Source organism: Epinephelus lanceolatus, chromosome 21 (genome assembly GCF_041903045.1).
Source record: "Epinephelus lanceolatus isolate andai-2023 chromosome 21, ASM4190304v1, whole genome shotgun sequence".
NCBI lineage: Eukaryota > Metazoa > Chordata > Actinopteri > Perciformes > Serranidae > Epinephelus > Epinephelus lanceolatus.
Window position 1 is genome coordinate 25,375,170 of NC_135754.1, and position 26,820 is coordinate 25,401,989.

At 40.2% G+C, this 26,820-nt stretch overlaps 1 protein-coding gene across 2 annotated transcripts in view; it reads right to left on the reverse strand.

The window, feature by feature from the left end:
• The window catches only part of pax2b (paired box 2b), a 43,767-nt gene extending 17,189 nt beyond the window's left edge, over nt 1–26,578 (reverse strand). For both annotated transcript variants that reach the window (XM_033611845.2, XM_033611849.2), the window contains exons 1-7: nt 26,405–26,578; nt 24,783–24,948; nt 24,020–24,217; nt 18,909–18,988; nt 17,444–17,563; nt 5,218–5,393; nt 355–469 (exon numbers count right to left, since the gene is read on the reverse strand). In XM_033611845.2, coding sequence (XP_033467736.1) covers nt 355–469; nt 5,218–5,393; nt 17,444–17,563; nt 18,909–18,988; nt 24,020–24,217; nt 24,783–24,948; nt 26,405–26,447 — 898 coding nt within the window. In that variant the 5' untranslated portion in view covers nt 26,448–26,578. The remainder of the gene's footprint in view (nt 1–354; nt 470–5,217; nt 5,394–17,443; nt 17,564–18,908; nt 18,989–24,019; nt 24,218–24,782; nt 24,949–26,404) is intronic.
• Between the last annotated feature and the right edge of the window lie 242 nt (nt 26,579–26,820).

The following is a 26,820-nucleotide window of genomic DNA, read 5'->3' on the forward strand; positions in this document are numbered from 1 at the left end:
TAGTTCTGATGTGCTGACACCCAAAGGTCCTTGTCCAGCGGTGACTGAACAGCTCGCCCCCTCCCTGCCCCACCCCACAATCTCTCTTATCGCCCTGCTTGCTCAGCAAAGAACCAGACGGAGGACAGCTGCTAAGCTTTTATCGCACCATTGTACCACCTTTTCAGCTCAGAGTGAAACGGTATTAAAAAAGTCTTCACACTTAACTTTTTGGTTTGCTTTTATTATCACATTTTCTTTTGTCAAATTGCACAAGCATTGTTTTTCCTCGATCTTTTTACACTGTTAAAATCCCCCTCAGCTGAAGCTGTGGCTCGGCAGCATAAAGGCGTACTGTATGGCGCTTGATCTTACCTACAGGGTAGCTTTGCGACACGCTGGGGCCCAGGTCTGGGTTGGCGCTAGAGGATAAACTGGGCTTGACTTCGTCCAGGCTGGAATTCAGGGCAGGGAGCGAGTACTCATTAGCCTGGGAAAAGGACAGTTGAATCATTACACAACCAAACAATACCAAGATGGAAATCCTCCCTTCTCCTCCTCCATTAAGCGCTCCACACAGGCCTGTGCGAGTATAAATTTGTATGAGCGCATTGTGTGTGTGTGTGAGTGTGTGTGTCTGTTCAAGCTGCAGGGTGGCAGTTCAAGCATATCATGAATGTATTTTGGTATTGTCTGAGAGGAAGTGGGATTTTGAGATGAGTGAAAAGCCAAGGCGTCAGCTGGCCCTTTGTGCTTGACTGCAGTCCTACCCCTGATCAGCCAAGGGAGAAAGCAGTTCTGCTTTGTTACAGGCTCACCATGTGGCCCCTGTTTGAGAGACACCATTCACCTTTTTTTTTTTTTTTTTTTTTGCGTTTTGCTTTTAATTTGGAGTCGAAACCACCTTTAAATTTCATTACCTCTTATCTCTGAATAGAATCACTTGTACAACCTGCACTTTTTGTGGCCATGTAGCTGTTTGAGTGTTTGTGCTTCTTGTGTGCATTCAGATGTTGTGTTAAAGGACTAGTTCAGCCAAATCATATTAAAAAAACAACATATTTTTAACAAAAGCAGTGTTTCGTGATGCAAGTAATTTTATGTGCTCAGGTTTTGAGATCTCACAATCTTCCATTTCAACACTACTTTAACAGTGGTGAATGGAATAAATGCATTTCTGCTGCTTTATTTATTTTTTTAAATGTACATTTTTAATAAAAAAATAGAATTATTAACTATTACATTCTATTATTATTAAAATTAAAAACAAAATAAAATTTTTGATACAAGTACCGATAACAAAATAATACTTTTTTAAGTACTTTATTTATTTATTTATTTATATTTTACAAAATCCTTCTGTTCATTTAACAGATATAGCCAAATTTCTTAAATGTTTCATCCTTTCTAAACACAGCTGAAACCCTAAATAGTTTGTCTAAATTTTGCAAAATTATGATTTAAATCTTAAGATATCTGATTCAGAAAACAAATAAACTAGACTACAAATCTGACCAAGCATTTGATGCCAACTTTGGGTGGTTAAAATTTTTGATACAGACAATATTTTTTAGTCATAGGTGCAGATTTCAGGGTGGACGGATGTGCATTTTTTCCCCCATCCCAATAAAAACATGAAAGTAACAGAGAACTTTTACTTTGATATAATTAAAGACACCCTACATTGATGTAGAAAGGCGCATATTGGTGCATGAAAAATCATCAAAATGGAGGGAATTAAGTGTTTGAAACTCAATATTTTCTGGTGTAGGATCCCCAATCCCCTTTTTTATATGTGTCACCCCCAATATTGAGACCAAACCTACACCCTTGGTTTCATTTGGTGCCCAAAAGTGTCCTGGATAGTCAACAGAAGTGTGTTTCCTGAGTAGAAAGTAGCTCCAGTAAATACATGCACAGCTACGTCTCTTTAGATGCAAATAAATCCAAGTGTTTCTTTATTTATTTAGGTGAACTGACCCTTTAATTAAAAAAACAACAACAACTAAATCTAAAAATAATCTCTTCCCAGCTTGTCCCTCATCGTCATGTTCCCTTTTGTAAATCCGCTAAAAGACACTCATGGCAGATGCTAGCAGGTTTTTTTAATGAGATGAGACTTCCGGAGTCTGAGTGTTGACAATGTTTGTCCAAAGCCCAGTGTGAGCCTGAGTGACTCAGTGGGCCGCGCTCCCACAGGGGGACGCCCGTGACCCCGCTCTTGTCTGCCACTATCACCGATAAACTCTAATTGTCTGCTACAACTGTTCACTGGCACAATGTCGGATGTTTTCCTCTATTCTCAGAGGCTTCAGACGCCAAACAGACGTTTTATCATGCAGATAAAGGGCAGAAGGGGGAAAACTGAAAAGATAGGTCTGAAAGGGATGACCAAATGGCTAGCAGAAGTGTGGGAGGGGTGAATCCATTGAGTTTTGCATCTCCAGAATGGGTTTTTAATGCCTCGCTACAGAACCCAGACACTGGCTAATAGGGCCACAAAAAAAAAAAAAAAAAAAAAAAACGTGAGGCACCCATGAAAGGGAAAGTGCTCTGATTAATATTGCATTAAATTAAACCTGATTTTTCTAGACTGTTCTTGGCCTCCTTTTTTTCCTTACTTGCCCTCTTTTTTAGTCTAACCCCTTTCCCTCTGCCTTTTAACACTCTCCCTGACGCTCTTTGTGATTGCAAGTCATTTCCAATTCGTTTTGGTATTGATCTTCCAGTAGAAATCAGTTTTGTAATTAGCTGCAAATTAGGCCCTCTTCTGGAGGTGAGGCCTGTCCCACTGATTTATCACCTGCGTAATTCGCCCCGATTGGAGAGAAATTAAAATGAACTCAATTAGGCGACTGCTTTTGCTTTATGGGTCCGACTTGTAGTTCGGTGGGAGAAATTAATAGTCTCTTGTTGTTTAATAGTATAATGAAAGTAAATAAAGGTTATCCATTGTAATAAGCCCAGAGCTTTTAATAAGCGGTGGTTTGTGGCTGTCGGTTTGGCGTGGAGGGTGGCTGGTCCCCAAATGCCTCTTAATTTTTAAAATGAGGATGGATGGCGAGTGTGGTTTTAATATCAGAACGAAGGAGCAGGAATACATGCTTTCATACGTCCATTTCGTGAATACATGTTACAATAACGGCAGCCTCGGAGACTGTGTCAGTTATTAAGCATCAAGATGTGACACAGAATTGGAAAATAAACAACAAAGGCAAGAAGCAGCGGTTGAATAACACAGCACAAAAATGTGGAAAAATCTAGGTATTGATTAATTTCATGTTGCCTTACTGTTATTCTCAATTATAGGGGATACAAGGAATGTGTTTTTCATCACAAAATCAATAGTGTGTGGGAGTTTTCCTGGTGATCCCTCCAGCATTATACATGCTTGGTTGTAATCCAGTGCTAAGACATCTCAGACGTCTGTTTAATTAGCTTTCTGGGTATGGGAATATTTGTGACAAAGGTGCTTTTTGTGTGCGTGTGTTTGAATCATAGCCTGGTTGTACAGAAATATGTGAAATGAACAGGACCTCTTCACGCCGCATTACATGGTGGTGGCATGTATTGTGTTGAAATTACAGGCTGGCACTACAGTAAGAATGCCAATGGAAAGGCAGGTAGGATCCTTGGTTTTGGTGGACATACAAATTCCTTGGTTCAGTATTGCCATGCAGTGGGCGGTGGTGATGTAATGACCCTATAGGCAGTATAAAGAGTGAGAATGTCCGCTTAGGGGGGAGGTCAGGGTGGTGGATGGGTTACAGCTACACCGTACTTTTACTCTGGACATGCTGTTTGTGTTTTGTGTGAAACTAAAAGTCAACTTCGGCTTATTTTACTTCACAAGTTATATCCTTTACGTCCTTACTTATGGAAGAAACGCTGGACTTTCACCTAGTACTTGATATACGTATGTCCTTTACATACTTTTGTGCTTTCATGATGTTCTTACATCCTGCATGTTACAAACTTAGTTATTATAATGAAAAGCATGATCTTTTTCCAAACCTAACAAAGTAGTTTTGGTGTTTAAACCCAACCATGCTGCTCTGAAGGTGACACACGCAGTTATTTTAACCAAAACCACCTAACCTGGCAGTTTTGGTGCCTAAACCCAACTGTGCTGCCCTGTGTGTGAGAAACCTAGTTTTTTAATGGTCAATATGATCTTTTGTTCAAATCTAACCAAGTATTTTTGGTGCCTAAACCCAATCGTGCCGGCCTGTGTATAACAAACGTAGTTACTTTACCTAAAAACTTAATCTCTTTCCAAACCAAACCAAGTAGTTTTGGTGCCTAAATCCAACTGTGCCATCCTGTGCACAACATATGTAGTTATTTTACCCTAAAATACGATCTGTTCTTCAACTAACCAATCAATTTTGGTGCCTAAACCCAATGGTATTACCCTGTATATAACAAATGTAGTTACTTTTTCTAAACCTAACCAAGTAGTTTTGGTGCCTAACTCCTAGCGTGCCGCTCTGTACATACCAAAAGTAGCTATTTCCACCAAAAACTCAATCTTTTTCTAAACCTTACCAAGAAGTGTTGGTGCCTAAACCCAACCGAATCACCCTGTACATAACAAACAGAGTTGTTTAAACTTAAAACATAATCTCTTTCTAAATCAAACCAAGTAGTTTTGGTGCGTAATTCCTAGCATTCCACTCTGGCCATAACAGACCTAGTTATTTTAACCGAAAACGCAAGCTTTTTCTATACCTAACCAAGTAGTTTTGGTGCCTAAACCCAACCATGCCGCCCTTTACGTGATAAACATAGTTATTTTAGCTGAGAACACAATCTCTTTCTGAGCCTTACCAATGATTTTGGTGTCTAATTCCTACCATGCCGCTTTGTCCTTAACAAACATAGTTATTTTAATCTAAAATATGATATTTGTTTCAATTAGCCAAGCAGGTTTGGTGCTTTAACACAACTGTGCTGCTTTGTACGTAACAAACGTACCTAACCAAGTATTTGTGCTGCCCTGTACATAACATACATTCTTATTTTAACTGAAAACTCAAGATTTTTCTAAACCTAATCAAGCAGTTTTAGTGCCTGAACCCATCAGTACCACCACCATGTCATTTCAATACAGTACATGTCACCATCACGTAATGCAGTGTTCAGAGGTCATGGTCATTTCAGGTATCATCACATTCACAGTTTGGGTGTGTTAACTTGCATGTGAAGAAAGAGCAGAGGTGTTTCAGTGCTACTAACCTGTTCAGGTTTGATGTGCTCCGATGTTGGGAAGACGTCAGGGTACGAGGGGCGTTCAAAGACCCGGTCCAATGCTTCCAGCTGCTGCTGGGTGAAGGCATCTGCCCTAAGGTGTTTCCGTAAACTCTCCACACTACCCTGAGAATCACTGTTTGGGCCAGAACCATCTGAACCATCTACAAGAAGAAAGAGCAACAATCGAGACACTGACCCCGGGAAGCTGGCCTTCACTTCAAGCTATAGCACTTTATATTCTCCTCATGTATTTTTCTGTACCACCTCTGTGGGGGATCTGAGGAGGACAGAAAGGGATGGTGTGCAGGTTTTCCCATTCCTTAATGGCTGTAGTGAGCCACTGGCTACATCACACAGGTTTTTCCCTGCACCCCCCCCGCCCACCGCCACAGTAACACCATCATGATCTGAAAGCCCTCTGGTAATTGATGGATCACCATCACTTGCAAATATATACATGTTGTGGCAAGCATGTATACTAATGAAAGCAGCAGCTAGCCCATTTTCATTCCAGCTAGAGGATTTTTTTTCCTCCCCAAAACCCTCTTGGTGCTCGCTGAAATCAAGAGCAGTTTTTTTTAAAGCACAATTTCCCTTTCACAATTCAATACTGCTTTCATTCTCTGCGAGTGTGGTGGTTCCATTTGGAAAGAGCGGCGGAGGACAAGAGGCTGAATAAAATTGTACAGTCTGGTTCAATCATCCTGCTCTCCAAACACAGGAATTTTCTCCCGACTCCTGACCTGATTACCTGAATGTTGGGAGAAGGATGCCTTAGCTTTTCCCGTTGTCACTTGTTTACTTGTTTGCGACGCTTTAAAGCCTTTACAGACCATCCTACCATACCTCCCTCCCTCCTCCCCCCCCCCCCCCCCCCCTCCTGGCTGCAGTGTCTGTAGGTCTCCTCCCCGGATCCCAGAAAGCTTCAGCTCCCTTACAAATCTGTCATTCTAAATTTGCGGCAGATTATGTTCTCCCCTCAGTGGGAGAGTAGTGATATATGATATGCAAGGCCCCTATTGATTGCCTGATCTGGTGGCAAGAGGGAGCTGAAATGAACTTGAAATGAACATCATGCCTCAACTCATTGTGCGTATAATACTCTACTTAATCCCACATTTTTCTCTGCCATGGAATTCAATTGATCAATCATGTCTGTGTGATAGTACCATTTGGGAGGGTTATTGCCATTCTATTCTGCTGCTTGACCTTTTTTCACCGGCTGAGGCCAGAGGATGAACCCAACTCTCCCGTCAAGGAGCTATAAAAGAGTGTGTGTGTGTGTGGGTGTGTGTGTGTGGGGAGTGTGTTTGACCTGAAATTGTGCTGATAGCTGCAAAAACGTAGAGCAATAAATATCACGAGTTTGCCAACAATATCTTGCTAACTATTCATTCTGTTTTCACTGCACAGATAAATGCGGGACATATTTACATGCAATACACTGATCCAATATGTCGTATCGTTATCGGTGCCAATACTGATGTTAATAGGTTGATTGGGTTTTGGCCACAATATGATGGATTTCGTTTCTTTGTCAATGTCGTTATAAAAATCTAAGGCATCTGCCAAATTTATCTGCACTCATAGTTCTTTCAGTCATGGATGCTGTATCAGATTTTAGTGGCACGGTAATGGAAATGCAATTCGATGACCAAAATGAAATCTCAGAATCTGTTGGCTGTTGTCTGACGATGACAAAGCTTTTTATTAGCCTTTGTTTAAATTTATCTGCAGTTGTGGTTCTTTCAGTCATGGCTGCTGTATCAGATTTTAGTGCCGCAGTAATCCCTGTCCTCATTTTACTTGTTTACCTTTAAACGTACGTAAGGTAAGGTAAACAGATTTTAAATTTGGGCTAAGAAATCACTGGTACTTGGTAACAGTAGATACCTTGACTTGAGGTTTCAGTTAATCTCAATCCAAATTTTACTCTCATGTTTCCTTATATTTATGAGAAATTTTCCATGTTGTATGAGAGTACATCACTTTTGACCTTTAGACCTTGAGTACTTCTAAATATTCAAATCCACCATAAATGCAAAAATGCTTTGTCATCCAGCTTAAACATGTTTTTTTAAGGACACAAGATAATTTAAAAGAATAGTTCAGTGGTTCCCACAGAATCATAATCTATGTATGATGGTAGCTGATGCCAGGGGGTGGGGGTATGGAGGTGGGCAAACTATTTTCCTTGGCGTCCTTTGGTATCATTCTGGTTTCATTTTGTGTCCCCTCTCTAAATTGTGGGTCCATGAATGCAGCACAGGTGGAGCTCTTCGTGACTTTATTTTTCCTCAGCAGGACTTTATGGACTTTGATTAGCAGGGTTAATAATTGATCAGTCAATCAGATCAGAGCTGATCAGATCGATGGACGAGAGAAGCAGCTGCGGCAGAACCTGGTGTTCTAATCAGATAGCTACATATAAAGATTTTGGTACCGGAAGCGTACTGGTTTCTGTTTGTAGTCTGAGTAGTCTTGACCAATCATGTTTGAATAAGCTTTGAATGCATGCAGGTACACAGTCCATGTGGAAAGCAAAAGAGGTGATACACAGTGGCCGAAATGCAATCTTAGAATCCATCGGCTATCGTCTGATGATGATAAAGCTTTTTATAAGCATTAGTTTAAATTCATGTGCATTCATATGCAGATATCTGTTTATAGAGATTCCCCAGTATCTAGATTGTTGTCAGACTGATGGCTTCTGAGACTGTGTAAACCATTGCCGGCGCATGGAAGAGGAAGTCTTGGCCCGAATACTCGCTGGATCTTACAGAACCCCGAAAATATTGGACTTTGCCCCCCGAAGCTAAACGTTGCCAGACCGTTAGCAGATGGGCTCTGAGACTGACCGACTTCTGACTGTGGCTTCATATTTATTGCACAGATATGACTCACCCAACCCATGAGACAAAAACAAAGAGGTTGAACTGTTCCTTTAAGCTATATGAGACCAGCTCTGATTTTGGTCCGGATCTGTTGCTCGTCTGAACTCTTGAGGTGAATATTCAACATGTTTTCACCTACTCGAGCTGCTGCTTGTCACTTTATCAAACTCAATTGTTCTCTTTGCTTCCAAAGCAAATGGAGTCATTAATTACTTTCCATCAGCCAGCCCGAGCCACAACACCTGATCAATACCCCCCTCAACCCCGCCGCCCCCCACCGCCACCATATTTGTCATTCACCACTGAGGAATACACTTCCCACACACAAGACAAACCATCCTGGGTCAACCTACACACTCTTCCTCCCACTCAGACTGAGGACAGTCCCATCTGTCCTCCCAGCTACTGACTCTCATCTGACAGATCAGCAACGACTGTGTTTTGGTGATGAAGATGATTCTGGTGACATTTAGAACATTTATGTAGAGATGTGTAATTAAGCCTCCTTTCAGTTTAAATCAAGTTCATGCATCCTTAATTATTGTTCAAGACCGTCCACCACGAAAAAACTATAGCATCAGTTCCCTAAAGACTACATTTGTTCTCATTCAAGTGACAAAGCCCTTTAGTAGTCGTACAAATTTTAAGTCTTTTCCATCGGCAGACAGCTCCTGTAGGATGTTGCGATCATAACAATTAAAACAAATTCAACCAATTCCTGTGAATTCTGTGCGATCTTTCAACTTTGTCCAGTCACTGCAGCTTATACATATTTGACCAAATATCGTTTCCTAGGTTTCACCAAACATAGCAGTCCCCCGCACATCACCAGACTCACTTCCTTGTTCCTGGTTGTAAAGATGCAGACACATGCGACATGAACGTCTCACATTTACCAACAGAAATTACTGCTAAAGACCATGCAAGGCAACCTGATGTTTTGAACAAAACAAGGGTAAACAGTGTGCAACGTTAAGGTGGAACTCAAGCAAAAGTCATCGGTTCCACAAACAGTTTCTACCGCAAATGACACCAGGAGAACATTTGAAATGTGTTGATGACAGACAGGTAAAATCACCAAGACAGAGGCTGTTGCATCCAGATCTATTGCACATGCTAAAAGTATCAATGTGAGTTTGATTATATATGCATCATTGGTGTTGTATAAAACACAAACTCAGAACACTGTGGTTTGATTCTGCCTGGAATGAGTTGCCTTCGATTTTTAATCAAGTATACAGAAAAACAAATTCTAACTGTTTTTGCAATTTTCACCCGCTCCCGCAAAAAACGATTAAAAACATTGCAACATAAATTGCAATTTTTTAGAAAAGCTGCTGTGAAATCAGGTATTTGAGCCAACAATCCCAAAAAAGACTTAAAAGAAGTAGGGGGACGTTTTCATAGAACCACAAAATGTCAACAAAGAAAGTCAACTGTTCCTACCAAGACTCAGTGTTGGCATCTTGTCTTTCAATCATGACCACAATCATTTCCTTTAATCTTGCAACCATGTCATCAAACGCCCATAATCTAAACAAAGTAGTCATTTTAACCTTTTCCTAACCCGAACCAATTCATTTGTTTATCTAACCAAAACTGTGTATGATTTTTCAACAAAACTTTTCTGCGTCATTCTGAGGGGAAGTTGCATTCAGCATATTTAGTACTTTAATATGAAGGACTTGTCATTTTCTTACAATAAATGAGACATGAAAACACTTTTTTTTCCAAAGTAAGAGGAATACAGGTCATTTCACATCAGAGATTTCCATATTTGTGTTTTGTGTGTGCTCAAATATGACTGAAAAAAGGCTGATGCAGTGATATTTCAATTCACAAATCAGAATTCAACCAATAAAAAAATTTAGAATCCATATTTAAATGGTTGTTTGTTTCTTATGTTGATCAGGAGATGCCCCTGCCAAACAAATGTGATCAAACTTCACCTGCACAGACCTGATGCAGCAGAGTAGTTGAGTTTTTAGTGTTAAATTATTATTAATGTGTACATACTTGTGTTTTTTTCAGCTTTAGCTTTGGTTTTTGCTCATTAAGCCACAAATAATGAGTGTTAAATAGAAATGTAAAACATTTGTAGTTGTTGTCCGCTGCTGTGAAGTGTCTTTAAACACTTGTTGTCGCCACAAGAAGTCAGATTCATTATTTGGACGTTTCCAAATGTGCCCATTATGCAGCGGTGATTCTAATCTTTGACCACAGTGGCTTTGTTGGTGCGTTACATGCTTGTCCCGCTCTGTGGCCGTTTATTGATCATCGCTGGAGTTGAGTGTATTCATCTTGACATCGGTCTGTATTAACACTCTGGTAACGAGGGAGCAGCCTCTATCAGATCAGATAACCGGCTCTATAAAGCAGACTCCTCTCTGCGGGTTTGGCACCCAGAGGTCACGACCCTTAGCAGGAGGCTTTAGCTGAGGCAACTCTGAGACCGGGGGTGAGTCTGAGTGACTGCCCGCCAAACAAAAACAGAACAGTTATCATGAATGAAGAGCACATTGAGCATAAATAACACAAAAAGTCTGATTCCAATAGAAGAAAAAATCTTTTCAGAATGAAAGTTTAACTTTTTTGACACGATGAAAACAGAGTTTCTAAGTTGCTGTCGGAGGCGCGGGGAGGTGAGCTGGCACCTTGAGGTCATGAACACCCCCCTCAGATGAATGAGCTTACCCCCCCTCTCAGTCGGCTCCTTGTTTAAATAACATGTCAACATACATACGCTCTCGTTCCCTCAACACATTGTTATGTATTTCACAATAATACACCTCCATGATTTCCCGCCTGATTCAATTCTCGGCTAAATGAAATCAAATTAAAACAAATTGGATGAACTCAGCTGCATTTTGTTCTGTCTAATTGAATGTTTTGATTATGTAAACATAAATGAAATGCTGTGATATGTTTGTTCTGCATCACCAGAGATGTGTGATTGGTGTTTTATAGGGATTGGACGATTAAATTGATGGAAAATTAATCAACAACATTTTTTTATAATCGATTAATCAAAAAGTGGCCAAACATTTTCTGTTTGCAGCTTTTCAAATGTGAGAATTTGCTGCTTTTCTCTGTTTTATGTCACACATTAATTTACTTTTTTGATTTTGGGGCTGTTGGTCAAACAAAACAAGGACGTACAAAGTAGCAGTGGTGTCGAGTTTTTTTTTTTTTTTTTTTTTTACAGACCCTTATTTTCTTTTGTTAATTTAATAAATGAAGCCAAACTTCTCAAATGTTTTGGGTTTTCTAAACACAGCTGAAACCCTAAATAGTCCATCTAAAATGTGCAAAATTATGATTTAAATCAGAAGATATCTGATTCAAAAATAAGTAAACAAGATTATGAATCTGACCCTGGTAGTTCAGTTTTTTGACACTTAGCGCTATGGACAGCATGTTTCGGCCATAAGCGAAGATTTCAGGGGGTCACAGGGGACATGTCCCCCTCAATATTTTATTTGTCACCCCCAGTGAAAATATGAAAGAAGCACAGGATTTTGATTTTGACAAAATTAAAGGGCCATTTGCAACATAAATTGATGCAGAAACTAGCAGATTGGTGCATAAAAATTCAATAGATTGCAGGAAACTAAGTGTTTGATGCTCAGAATTTTCTGGCAGAGGACCCCCAAACTCCCCGTTTCATGTGTCCCCACAATGCTGTAACAAAACCTACGCCCTTGAGAAGTAGATGTAATATTTTCTGACATTTAATAGGCCAAACTAATTAAAATAATTAAAGTACTCTGTAGCTGCAGCCCCATTCCTCATAATCGTGCCCCAGCAGGCATTCTAATGTTTATTTCCTGTTGAACTAACGTCATGCACTATGGCTGAGTCACTGTTGAATTATGTTTTTATTTTTAAAGATGAATCAATGTTGATTTTACAGTGTTGTTTCATAAACTTTAAACATTGTTTCAACATTGAAACAGATCTTACTGAAATTTCAGTGTTTAGTCATGAGAAATTTGTTAACCTTTTTACATACATCAGATTTAAATGTTGTTTCAATGTTGTTTTAATGTTGGAACAACAACTGACATACAGTAATTGCAACCACATTTCAACATTGAAGGTCAGTCGTGTGCCAGCTGGGGCTGACATCGGAAATCTGTATGACATCAGACAGACATTAAATTTTGGTTGGAGTGAAAATTGTGTTGACAAAATTTTCAATTTCTAATGATGTTAGAATTTCAAGTTGTGTGAACATTAACATTATGACATTTATGGGTTTTGCTCTCCATATTTCACTAAACTAAATCTTCTATGTCAAGATGACGTTGGCATGAGACGTTTGGAAGATGTTGGATTTTGGTTACTTAACACATCTTGTATGTATATCCGTATGCTGTAAAGCCCTGTGAGGCAAATTGTGATTTGTGATATTGGGCTTTATAAATAAAATTGACTGATTGATTGATCTTTAAACCAACAAAATCATCTATCGTCCAATAGACGTTGGCATTAGACATTCTGACATTGAATTTGTTAACCCAGTGTCACAATTTAAATTCAACCAAATATCAAGGTCTCATGATGTTGATAGCCAGCTGAGAAGACATTACAAGTAGTGTAAGTATATTCTGACAATTTATAGTACAAACAAATCAAAATAATCAAAGTATTCTGTAGCTGCTCCTCCTCGTAACCCAGTCGGTACTGGATGTCAAGATGCTGTCAGAAAGACGTTGGAAGTTTGTTGGAATGAAACTCGTGTTGACGATATTTTAAATATCTAATGATGTTAGAATTTTACGTCATGTGGACGTGTAATGACGTCGGTGTCCTGCTGGGATGATTCAGAGGGGAAACATTTTGGAAACTTGCTGTCGGCCATCCATTTGCTGTGATGTTCCTGAGCTTTTAAAGGCTTTATTAATCTAATTTGGAGGTTGCACTTAGGTGCTGACATTTTGCTCCACTCTGAGTTCCTGTGTTGATTCTTCCTCTCTCCCCCACCCCTCCATAACAGATGCTGATACACAGAGCAGGGTGTGACGGTGGCCCGCTCCATCACTCATCTCCATCCACACACACACACACACACACACACACACACACACACATCAGCTCAGTCCTCATGACGCTCAGAGATGAGAAATAATTAATTCAACAGCTACTGAAGCACAGAATCACATCCATTCTGACTGCCACTGGCTATTGTTGTTGGCTTTTGAAATATATGATGATCATCTTATCATGAAATTTCTCTCTCTCTGTATTCCTCTCATAAATCAAGAAGAAAGCCCGACACAAAGCTAGAAAGCGGCCAGAATGGCTGAAATTAAGAGTCGTCTACAGGTCTGATTGTGCAATTTGTGGGCCGCTCTGAAAGGCCGCTGTGATATGACTTTGAAAGGCCTGGACACACTTCATGGACGCTGCATGTTCTCAACAGTCAATTCAGCTCACTCAGACGCTCACTAATAACAAGAAGGTGAACAAAAAACATCCATGAAAGCAGATTTGTACTTAAACATCAGATCCTGTATGACAGATTTTTATTTGACCCTGAGAGGAGCAGCTTCTCCTTTGTCTTTTCTGGAGCCCACCGTGTCAGAAGCAGCGGGGGTGGCGGAGTTGGGATGTTAATCTGTGAGGTAATAGCTTTTCTCTGCAGAATTGCAAATTCTAATATATGTCACTTTGTAAAAGGTGCGGACAGCCATGGTCACCAAAGACACCGTCTCCAGAGGTCTCCCTCTCCCCCACTCTGTCCGTCCGCAGCAATGGCTGCCAAGTGTAACATGCTACTTTTAATTTGCAATAACACGTGACAATAGCAGATTAATGGCTCTTATGACACCTGTGTCCCTGAAGCTCCTCTCGCCGAGACCCAGTGTACATAACGTGTGTCACAGTACATTATCTCTACATCCCTCCTGTAATGGGGGGGACCTTTTTTTTTTAAGGGCACTGCTGACTTGGAAACTTAGGAGCTGTCGGCCTGCTTGGCAGAGCGCCACAGCGACTGCCTAAAACAAATACTCTGGGCTGCACAGCCAATCCATTTCAGCAGGGCCCGTGTTGCACACCGCCCTCCCTCCCCTCCCGTAACCCTTCCCCTCCTTTTTCCTTCGCTCATTTTTTGTTCATGTTTTCAACCCTCCATAATGACTGCTTGTGCCACAATCATCATGAGGCTTACCAAGTTAAATAGGGCTCAGGCAAGCTACTGTGCTGTGAGGAAATTTAATCCAAGCATTAACTGACTATAGACTACTGACTACTGAGGGAAGCAAAATACATCTGAATGGGAAATAAGGCAACACTGAAACACAGAGCTCAGCTAAAAAAAGAGCTGCTGTAACCCAAAAATGACCAGAAACACCAACGTAGCAGCATCCTTGTGACTTTACTCACACTTTCCAAACACTGAGGACTTATATGTGGCTTTCTAGCTTTAAGTTTGGACAAAATATTGTGAATTTCAGTGGAAGATGTCAAGCTGAACTGTATGTAGAGCGTCTGGCTAGAAGAGTCTTTGCAGATATTACACCTGCTCAGAGGTCTCACCACTGGAGGAATTTTGGCTCCCAGGAAGCCAACCGTTACCACTTGTTTTGGGCCTGTCAGAAAGTAAACACTTTCTGGTGTGAAATTTACACAGAAAAAAATATATATTTAAGTGTGATGAACTCCTTTTTGGGGCTTTTTACTTTCAGCATCTTCTCATATTAACACAAAATACTAGGCATACTGAGTGTCGTTGCTAGAAAAGCAATTACAAACAAATGACTTAAGCCAGACACCCCATTTATAGAGAGCTGGTGTGATATCATTTATGAAATCTATGTAATGGAAAGAATTACGCTCACAATGAGGCTTCAGGGAATTACATTTGAGGAAATTTGGAAGAAGCAGAAAATGTGTTGGAAAGTGTTTAAATTTGTTTTTCAACTCTTTAATATTTTTTATTCATTCATCTTAAAAGAAAAACACACCATGTTATAAGTTTGTGTTTTACTACTACATTGTAAAAAGACTGGTGAGTGAATCCAAAATCCAAAAATAAATAAATAAATGTAGCTTTCTTGGTTAAGAAGTGTCACTTTGCCTTGTTTGGTTAGAAAAAAGGCTAAGCAGTAGGCTTATGGTTATAGCATTTGATAATGTCCAGACATTTTTCTCTTTAAAAGTGACTAAATTACTTGTTTTTTCAATGTAAATGTTACAAAAATGCATGAATAGAAGCAGAGTAAGAAGGCCCTTTAAAACAGTTGATGGCATCTATTGCAAAATGTGGCATCTGTGATGATTTTCTCTCAACGGTGCACTGCAAAACTTAATAATACGTCATACTGGAGCTGCAGCCTAAATGTCAAAATGAAATTACTCACTTTTTTCATGCAAAGGCTTAATTTCCAGAGATATTGAAACCTCTACATTCCAAATTTAGTGTCTTAAATGACAGCTATGACACTTTAGCCCAAGGCAGGAATTATAATATAAATTTGGGGGGACACATCACCCCCCACCCCCAAATTATTGCTAACATATACATAAAAAAAATCTTTGTTATGCTACTACAGTAGGACAGGAAACCATGCATCGCTGTCCGAAATAATTAGAATAAATGCTCCTAACCCCCAGAACCCCCAGCAGATAATGGCCCCCCCAATGTTGACTCCATGGCTCCGGCCCTGCTGCAGCCCACCACATGCAAAATCTTGAAATTCAGTGTGTTTTTTAGTCCTTTTGGGGACTGTATTTGCACTTTAAGAGCAAACAGCAACAGGACAATAGTGTCTACAGGGTAACATCGTATGTAATATACTATTCTTACAAACTGTGGCTCGAGGCGAGACATTGCTTTTGCAGCCGTGTGTGTGTGTGCGGCCGAGGCCTGGGGTTTATGTTTTGGAAAGATAAAGTATCCCTGACCCCGTGGTTCCAGGTAGGCACCAGCTGGCCGTTATAAGAGAGAGTATATAAGAACCACAGCTCCCTCTGTCACCCTCAGTACAAGTCCTACCCTGACACAAACACACACATGGGCGCACACATCCCCACACACACACACACACACACGCGCGCACACACACAGCTTTCTTCTCTTTCATCGTAATGCTGGCCGAGCACCTAAATCACAGAAATGGCAGCACATCAGGGGAATCATTTGAGACTGAATAGCCGTAGAAACATGGCGCTGTCACCTGGAAGACCTCCACAAAACAGGCCGGCTCTCCTCCTCACACACACACACACACCTTATTCCCCTCCATGCCCTTTAATACCTCTTTGCCCTTCAGTAGCAATCTGCATAGAAATGTGTGCATTCTATCATTCAGGGACTAGACATTACACCCCGGCTAATATGAGAGGTCCTCGAACGACTGAAAATGAACCCTTGAAAATACCAGACGTTTGCATTATGCCGCCGCGATTGCATCTCTTACAGGGAAAGACTTGATTATGTCATTTGCCATGTCCACGTCATGCTGGTTTTTATATCTTTGCCAGGAAATCTACCTCTGACAGGTCATTAGTCATCCCCTCCCTCCCCTGCACGCACATAAAACATCAATTCCACTCAATATCCCGCAAACCCCCGTGCTTCTCAACAAACGCCATAACAAAGAAGACGCTATGTAAACTGCTGCCGTGCTCTGATTAGCTCTCATTCCACAGCACTGCAGAAATAAGGCACTCATTCCCCACCCTGTTTGAGATAACTGCCCCTTTTTCCAGCAGCCACATCATCCCTCCGTACCCATACATGCTTCGGAGTGCATCTGTTTAGCTATTCTCATCAGCTACTTATGTAGTGACATTAAGGAAGCCTATTGCTTACAGAACCAATAATCTATATCGCCTCAGGCTCTCTTATATCCACTAACCTACTACTTCAGCAGCAGAAGTGGAGCCACTTTTGTTAAAGGAGGAAAAAAAAAAGCCCTCCACAGAGCTACAGCGGCTTTCTTGACTGACCTGGGTGGTTGGCTACATCATCTTGACATGTAATTATCTAAAGCCCTTTAATCACTTCCATAAAGATTAATTGCAGGAGACAACAGCGGAGGTCGTGTCTTCAAATCAAAAGACTCCTTGGCAGATTGACACAGCGGTGTAACAGAGTTCAGACTTAGGTGTTTTATAAGGGTCATCTGCTGGAACTGAAGCAGGTTTTAATGCTGTAATTGCAAGTTCAGCAAAGTGGGTTTTATAGCATAAAGCTGCACAGAATTCTACTCAAGTTTTTAGCCTTTTTTGAAAAGATATTTTCTTCATGCTAATCCTGAGCTGAGCTTTTTTTTCTTTACTTCTCAAGATAGACAAAATTCCCTTACCTTCATCTCTTTTCCTCTTTTCACCGTTGGATCGTGGAATACCCAGAATCCCGTTGATGGAGTAGGATCCTGCAGGGTCGTTGGAGGCGCTGGTTACAGGCGGAGAGGCTGTGCTTGGTACTGGGGGGGGGAACGTGCATATCAGATTTTCACTACACAATTATCGTAGCAAAAAGAATTCACGATAACGATAATATCGGCATATATTTGTAAAATTACTAATAATAATGCTAATTGGTCAAATTCATCTTTACTCCAACTTTACTACAAAATACAAGAGTTCAGAGATGGAGAGGGGGACAAAGCAAGAGCAGAAAGAAACAAACAATTTAAGAGGCGCTGGATTATTTACACAATATTATCGTATGTGTATTATTACCATGATATCAGTATTTCATATTTTAAATATTATGGTTATCGTCTATACCGGTATATCGACACACTCCTAATGCATGTACGGTATTTACTGGGAAGAAATGACAAAAATCATGATATTTTTTTTAACCAAATACCTCGATATTGATATTGCATCGCTATTGTAGGGTTGACAATTCGTGCTTCACAAAATATTTCTGTATTTTCAATACATAATCATCAGTAATGTGGATATAATGACAAAGTGGGTAAAGGCAAATAATAGAACAGCTCAAACAGTCTGCTTATGTTCAGAAAATTACATTATGTTACGTTATGATATCCAAAATTGAAGACGATATCTAGTCTCATATCACGATATCGATATAATATCATATCGCCCAGCCCTAGTATGTGCCGTGATGTCATAGGCAGTGTTGCGGAATAACTAGTTACGTGGAGAAATACGGGATTAAATTACAGTTGCTAATCACAATGTTAGCAATTGTAAAGCGGTTACATTCGAATATATTTTTGGTAAAAAGCTGATAGGTTGAATAAAACATTTATTATGTTGCTTTGCATCTTGTCGCCATGCACGTAAAACCTTTCTTTGGCCTATTGCCAGTCAACAAGGGTCAGCAACGCCTTTGGGACAAATTTGGGTGCACCATCAAGCATAGGTTGGCTTACAAGGAGCTGCTTCTACGTCAAATTTTCAGCATTGTTTTTGGTTGGTTCTTTTATTTGAATTTGCTCCGCCTCTTGTCTCCCAATAAAATCCTTGCACAATACTTTAAGAACCCTGAGTTTGCGACCGGTCAACAATGCCAAGTTAGGTGGCCATGTGGTCAGACAAGAATGCCTTTCAGTTCTTCAAAATTCAAAAATACTTCCCTTCTAAAATCAGAAATTAGCTCTGACATCACTGTGCAGCGTTAAGCTTGTTTACCACCAGCGATGAAAATGGCGTCAACATCGACATAATTTATGTTTTTAGGACCCTTCAGCTTTATTATAATCAAAAGGTAATCACATCTGCAAAGTAATCTGTTACCCATTACATTTCAAACCAGCAGTGTTCACATGATGCTGTGAGGTGCAGCATTACCTATAGTATGGCCTGGTGTCGACAGGGATGACCCATCAGGAGACGGATGGAAAGGCTGCTGGACTTTTGTTCGGATGATCCTGAGGAACAAAGGGACAAAAAAAAAAAAAAAACAGATGTCACAGCTGCTCTTCTACAACCCACGTCCCTTCCTGGAGATTTCCCTAACCACCCCTAACAGCAGCTACTACAGAGATATTGTGAGATTAAGATATCAAACGCAACTCATACGCAAGCAGGGATCTGGTCAGTGGTTCTACCTTAAAGGTGAGCTGTGGAGAAAAGTCTTCATTGCACTTTTGGTCTGAGTGATCTTGCAAACAAAGCATGAAATCACATCAATTCACCTCAATGATCAGCTTCACTGACTCTACCTGGCCCACACTAATCAGCTCTCTCCCCCCTCGTCTCTCCCCACCCCCACCCCCCCACTGTGGAGGGGGTTTCACCGGGTCCGATCGCAGCCCTTTTGCTTCCCAGATCAAACATCTCTGTAGAACCAGCAGCCCCCCATGTGCCAATGTGGATGAGGTTGTATTGATCGGGGCTTGGGGAGAAAAAGTTGGGGATTAGTCACACGGGCAAACAGATGCAAATAGAAAGCTATAAATTATATGTGACAGGAAAGCAATAGTTCCTTATTGCCTTGCACAAGCTTACGCCAGCATTAGATTCCTTTAATCTGAATGGCACTTGGGGAGAAAGGGAGCTGTCACAATAATTTGTAAACTTTAAAACTATTCATCATGTATGCCACCGGAGCTATTTTGGAGCACAAAGAGAGGTCGGGTGAGGACTGTGGGGCCTTTTAGGGTGCACAATTCAGATTTAGATCCTTATTTATTTGCATCGGTGCGGATTTTAGGGGGGATAGAGGGATAGAGCATGTGCATCTGTCCCACTGAAATAAAAACATAGAAGTAGCAATGGTGTAAAATTAAAGACATTTACACCTTAAATTGATGCAGAAAAGACACAAATTGGTGCATGAAAATTGCAGAAAATTGAGTGTTTGATGCTTTCAACAGTACACTTAAACATTAATAAGACAGTCATATACACTCCAGGATATGACATGATAACCAAAATAAAATGACTCACTATTTTACACAGTTTGCACCAAAATTGGAACTCACACATGGTTGCAAAAACCTTCACATCCCCCATTTAGTGTCCTAAACGACACCTGCAAAATCTTAAAATTGGTGCATAAATAGTCCGTCTGAAATCTGCAATCAGAAGATATCTGATTTAAAAATAAGTAAACAAGATTTTGAATCAGACCGGACATTTGATGCCAAATTCTGGTGGTTTAGATTGTTGATACTCAGTGCCATGGGCAGTATGTTTCAGTCATAGACGAAGATTTCGGGGGCACAGGGGATACGTTCCCCTCAGTTTTTAGAACATAGGCATTTGTCACCCCCACTGAAAACATGAAAAAAGTAGAGGATTCTGATTTTGACAAAATTAAAGACATTTGCAACATAAATTGAAGCAGAAAACTCGCATATTAGTGCATGAAAATTCACCAAAATGCAGTAAATAAAGTGTCTGATGCTCAAAATTGACCCCCCGTTTCATATGTTTAAACCTACGCCCCTGTTTTTGTGCATGTATTATTCCAGTAGGATGAACAGACAAGCCTCCACACACCGAACCAAAAATACTCCTGTTATATTTTCTCCATATTATCCAGAAATGCATCAGATGATTTGGATATTGATGTTACTGTAGGTGCCAGAAGGCTTCAGAGGAATAAATCCAACACTGTCACACACACAAAAAAACTCGCCTTGGAGGCAAAGCTACAACAACAAGCTTTTTCCAGAGAGCGCATATTGATGTTTTAATTTTTTTCACTTCTCCCCATAACAGTTATTCGACCCCTTTGACTTGTGTGTGCTACATAAATTCAAAGACTTTATTTGGTATCCATGTTCTTGATATTGAATAAGCAATTTGGGAGAATGAATTAATGACCTGGCTGTTGCTGAAAATCCCCTGAAGAAATATTAAAATTGCTTTCCTTCTGAATCAATAATATCGAGCGCCATTGAGGATTTTTTTTTTTTTTTTTTTTTTTTTATATGTCTACCAACAGGGTAGCGTTACTTGTTGGTTGTGATGGCCCCTGACTCGTAGTACAACACTGTCTCTGTAGCATTTAATAATGCATGCAGGCGAAAGGTGTTTAAATGGAGCATCCTCTTTTGTCAACAGTCCTGAGGTCAGACTGTCTGCCACAGAAACCCACGACTGGCCCCAGTCAGAGTCACCCAACTGGAAAAGACTTTGGCTCCAGTCTTACGGGTTGTTTTTTAATTTTTTTTTCTGAATTGTCTCAAGTGGGGGAACCCTTGTTTTAACACCTCTGGCAAAAAAGAAAACTTCTCTCGTTTATTTTCAGATATTTTTCCAGTAGCATCACATGATCTGAAGCACTAAGGATGTTTTCATTGATTTTTTTGCGGACTGCTCCTTTAGAAATTCACTGAAATGCCCTGAAATATTAACCTCCAGCTAAATCAAAACAAATGCATCTCATTTGCGCGCCATTGTGTTTGTGTGTGTGTGTGTGTGTGTGTGTGTGTGTGTGTGTGTGTGTAGCACAGAGCAACACATTGAAATCAGCTTAAAGAAAAAAAAGAAAAAAAATCAGCATTAAGCCGTAATAGAAATTCAAAGTAGCTCTCATATTTGGCTGATAGAATTACACTTCTTTGTATTCACAATTTAATTTCCCACATAAACAAAGACACATAAGGCTCCCCCACCCCCGGGGTCCAAAATAGAAAAAGCTTTAATTGGAATTGAAAAAACTTTATAGGGCTCTTTTAATGATATTAATGTACATTTTGAATTTATCACATACATGTGTCTGAGCCTCCTTAAATGGGGCTTTTTAAGCAGCCACGAAGCATGAAATGAATTTTCTTCAGCCTTTTTCTCTATTTAAAAGATGTCTTGTGTGGAGCTGTCCATGCTCTCCCATCAGCTCATTAAAATGTAATGCTGATGCTGGCTCTATGGAACAGTGCCTCTTAACCAAAGTTCATCACCAGGGATCTCTGGTGGAGGGGGGGTGAGGAGGGGTGAGGGTGAGGGTGGGGGTGTCCTGGGTCCTCCTGTAGCTGCCACTCTATGACTGTAGCAGGGGCGTAGGTTGCATTTCAGCATTGGGGTGGTGGGGGACATATTTTGTGCATGAAACACTTAATTTCTTGCTTTATGGTGGATTTTCATACACACATTTCTGCATTTTCTACATCAATTTATGGTGTACATGTATTACTTTAATCAAAATAAAAGCCCTCGGCTTCTTTTATGTTTTCATTTATTGGGAGGCATTGAGGGTCCCGGGCCATACAATTTTCAATTTTGAGCATCAAACACCTAATGTCTTGCTTTCTGGTGAATGTTCACACAAAAATTTGTACATTTTCTACTCAATTCATAGTTTTGAATGTCCTCAATTTAGTCAGTATAAAAATTCTCTGTCATTCATATTTTTATTTACTGGGGGAGGCTGTGCCAGAAAGATTTGAGCATCAAACAGTCAATTTTTTGCTTTCTGGTGAATTTTTATACACCAATTTTTACATTTTCTACATCAATTTATTGTTTTAAATGTCTTCATGCTTGTCAGAATAAAAGTTTTCTGCTTAATTGATGTTTTTATTTATTGGGGGGGCTTGGGGGTCCTTCGCCCAAAAAAAGTTGAGCCTGACACATTTAATTTCTTGCTTTCTCGTGATGTTTATACACCAATTTTTACATTTTCTACATTAATTTATGGTGTAAATGTCTTCAGTTTGGTCTGAATGAATGTTCTCTGCTTCCTTCATGTTTTATTCATTGGGGGGGCTTTGGGGTCCTTCGTCAGAAAAATTTGAGCATTTAACACTCAAGGTCTTGTTTTGAGGTGAATATTCAGGCACCAAATTGTACATTTTCTACTTTAATTCATAGTGTAAATGTCTTCAGTTTTGTCAGAATAAAAGTTCCCTGCTTCATTCATGTTTTAAATTATAAGGGGGAGTTCGGGGGTCCTTCGTCAGAGAATCTTTAGCATCAAACACTTAAATTCTTACTTTCTGGTGAATTTTTAAACACAAATTAATGCGCTTTCCGCATGAATTTATGGTGTAAATGTCTTCAGTTTTGTCAGAATAAACGTTCTCTGCTTCATTCATATTTTAATTTATTAGGGGGCCTTTGGGGTCCTTCACCAGAAAATTTTGAGCATTCCTTGCTTTTAGGTGGATATTTAGGCACCAATTTGTGCATTTTCTGCATCAATTAATGGTTTACCTCCTCAATTTTGTAAAAAGGTAATGTTTTTATTTATTAGGGGTGGGATGGAGTGGGGGGAACAAATGCACCCACCATCCCCCACCCCTGAAATCTGCACCTATGACAAATAGTGCCGTTTACATATTTCTTTAAGAGAGATTTTTAGCATCAATAGTGATTCTTGAAATCTTAAATATGGATATTTTACCAGATAATTAGCCATAGCACTTTTATGCATCATCAATGTTACATCAATATTAATTACAGCAGGATACCATCTCGATTGTTAATGCAAGGATTTCTCTTGCAACAATATGTTTATATTTATCACCTTATTTTGCAAATTACAGCCAATCTGTTTCCCCTTAATTCTTCAAAATAAAATCCAGCAGAAAGCCATGAGCCTGTGTGCAGCAGCAGCAGCAGCAGCAGCACATTAGATGTGCTAAAGAAAATTGGCCTGCTTTATAGCGCCACGGGATCTGGTCACCGAATATTGATCGGTTTTCATCTCGACAGATTCACTCAGTCCTGGATGTACTGCTGATTGTTGAGGGAGTTTGGTCTGAAAGATTGAATTGCACCTCAGAGACCGCGGGCAGCCTCGGCCTGCCGGCCAGCACAAAAGTTGGTCAAACAATATTCTGCTGTGCGCTTAGCACAGATACACCGTGATAAATCATTTATTCATTAAGGTGTTTACACCCTGCAGCCCGGTGTTTAACCCCAGCTATATTTACAACAACAACAAAAAAAAAACCCATTAAATCCAAATTTGCATCTTTTCTTTTAAGCTTTTAACCGGTGCGTCCTACCTGTTAATGGATGAGACGCTGGGAACAGTGTCGTTGTCGCAGATGCCCTCTGCCAGCAGTCTGTCTCTGATCTCCCACGCAAACATGGTTGGGTTTTGCCTCTTGTAGTCTGCGATTTTTTCCACCACCTTTGGCGTGGCCACTTTAGGTTTAGACCCACCAATCACCCCTGGTTTGATGCTGCCAGTCTCGTAATATCTGCAAAAAATAATAATATTCTTACAGCTTGCAATATTTAAGACTCCATCCCACCGACACCCTCTGAAGATTTAATATCATTTTAAACGCAATGATACACACATTTATGACACATATGGCACTAGAACTACTTTTTAGCAGGAAAGTCAAACTTTTTTGCAGCAAACTATCCAACTTTTGCGTTTTATTAGTTTAACAGGCGTCTTTACATTAACATGATGGCACAAAACAAACACATTTTTGCGTAAAAGCGAATTAAAATGCAAGAAAAATACACTGGTGCACGCATGCATGCACGGCAAAGATGTAACTCTGTTAAATTCCGATTGAATGCATGTAAAAAATAAAGGAGAAGCCCACCTGATCTCCACTAACCCTCAAAAATACTGTTAATGCGTAATTTCGGACCATTATTTAACCATATGTTTAGGAATTTAAAGCTGAGTTTTATATGTGAGCCCACTGCTCCACCACCACTGCACACACATATACATATATCCATCCACCTCCTCACACCCACCCAGCAGCACACTCGGTGCACCTGGCTGCAGAGGTCTTCACCCACCTGCCCAGGATCTTGCTGACGCAGCCGTGGCTGACCCGCAGCTGCCTGGAGATGTCGCAGGGCCGGACGCCCTGATGGGCCAGCTCCACTATCCGCTGCCTCACCACGTCCGGGAGGGGTCTGCCGTTCACAAACACCCCGCCGAGCTGGTTCACACCTCCGTGCCCTACGTGGGATACAACAGCAGCACACACACAACCGTAACATTACATAAAGTCGTCGTGGAGAGAAGAAGGCGCAGGTGAGTTTGGTGGGTGTAAAAATAATGACGGGAAATTGTGTTTTCTAGTGAGCAGGTGGATTTATATGTGTTTATGGTGTTATGGAGAAGCCTTAAAGGATGTTTGAAATCAGATTACTGTTTAAAAATATATATATTATTTGAATTTTTAATTTTAAGGACGCAGAAAGTTGTTTAGTGCCACCATGGAGGCGCCTTACGCGTTTTAAACGTTTAATAATGTATGAAATATGCAACACAGTGACTAAATAATTAAAATTTGTGAGTCATTATTTCCAATAATTAGTGAATAAAAAATATTTTTATGTTATAAGAAAAAGCAGAGCAGACACTGTAAAGCTGGTGTCCGTAATTATTAGTGTTATTTTCATTTTTAATGACATTGCAGCTTAAAATGTGTCTTATTTTAATCTGTATCCATGCATTTTGGTCTGTAGTTTCACTCCCTGTTTATATTTAACTTTTAAAATTACAATTAATTACATTAATTCTTTATAATATGCCAAATGTTCTATTTTAAGACTAAATAAGACAAAATAAAAGGTTACATTTAAGTGAACACCTCCTCACACAGTCTGATTTTTCACCTGTCACACTCTTATTTTGCAACTTGTGCGATTATCACAATAACCTGTTTTGACCCATGAGTATGTGTCATTACCTGCTGTTTAAATTGTGCAAATAATAATTAAAAAAATAATTTATGTGAGGCTCCATATAGTCAAAGTTTCCCTGCCCTCATATTTTCCCAGCAGCTCCTGCACGGCTCATGTTTTGCCTATTAAGTTACACGCTCCCTCATTTTCCCTGCACGGTAATTTTAAATAATTGAACGAGCTTTGATTACTCATATTACATATTATTTAGTCAACGAAGAGGGCATCAATTATTCACACACATGCCCCAAATTACAATGATAGGAGTGTGTATGTTCAGCTGGACTTATAGAGTTTGTTGCTATTTGAATAATTTGAATAATATATGTGTTATTAGGCCTGAAATACACACACACACACACACACAGTTTACACACACAGTGCGCGGGAAGCTGGAGGCTGATACACGTGTAAATTACAGAGCACCTGCCAACGCATGTTCTTTGTTTACTATGACAAGTTTAATTTGTGCAGTGCGTGCACAAGAGTTGCTGCAATTTATTATATTTTTTAGAGATTTTTAAATAAGAATATGTGCACACGTGATAAAAGGAGTATTTATGGCACTGTGTTTCCATGTTTGCTGCATGTCAGTTTATTATGCGCCAAAATGCTGTTAGCACACATGCTCCGCTGCAGGCCGGTGTAATATGCACACATGTATTTATTCTTATTATTTCTATCCGCATGGAAGCTGCAGGGGGAACTCGGGTTGTGCTACTTACGGTGCATCGCAGTGAAGGGGTCCGCTTTGCAGTGAATATCCATTGGATAGCAAAGGAAAGAGAGATAATCAACTGAAGTCGCCGTGTCGCCTTCCTGTCACGGATGAAAATGTGAGGAGAAAAATTCGACTCGATGGAGGGACTTGAGTTTGCCCCTCCACCCCCTTGCTGCAACAACCGATCTGACGGCAACTTCTTCCCCCCAAAAAGTTGCCTTGTCTTCTTGCTGTCTTCAACAGTCCGGTCCGGGCGCGGAGGTCTGGCAGGTGCGCAGCAGCGGCATGACCGGATTGTTTCAGTGACGCGACCTGGGGTTTAGTTTGTGTTCTGCAGAAACAAAAAAGAAGAAGAAGCCTTGGTGGAGGTTAATTCTCACAGCGTGCCAGCCAGCGAGCAGTTTCTTCTTGCAAATGCAC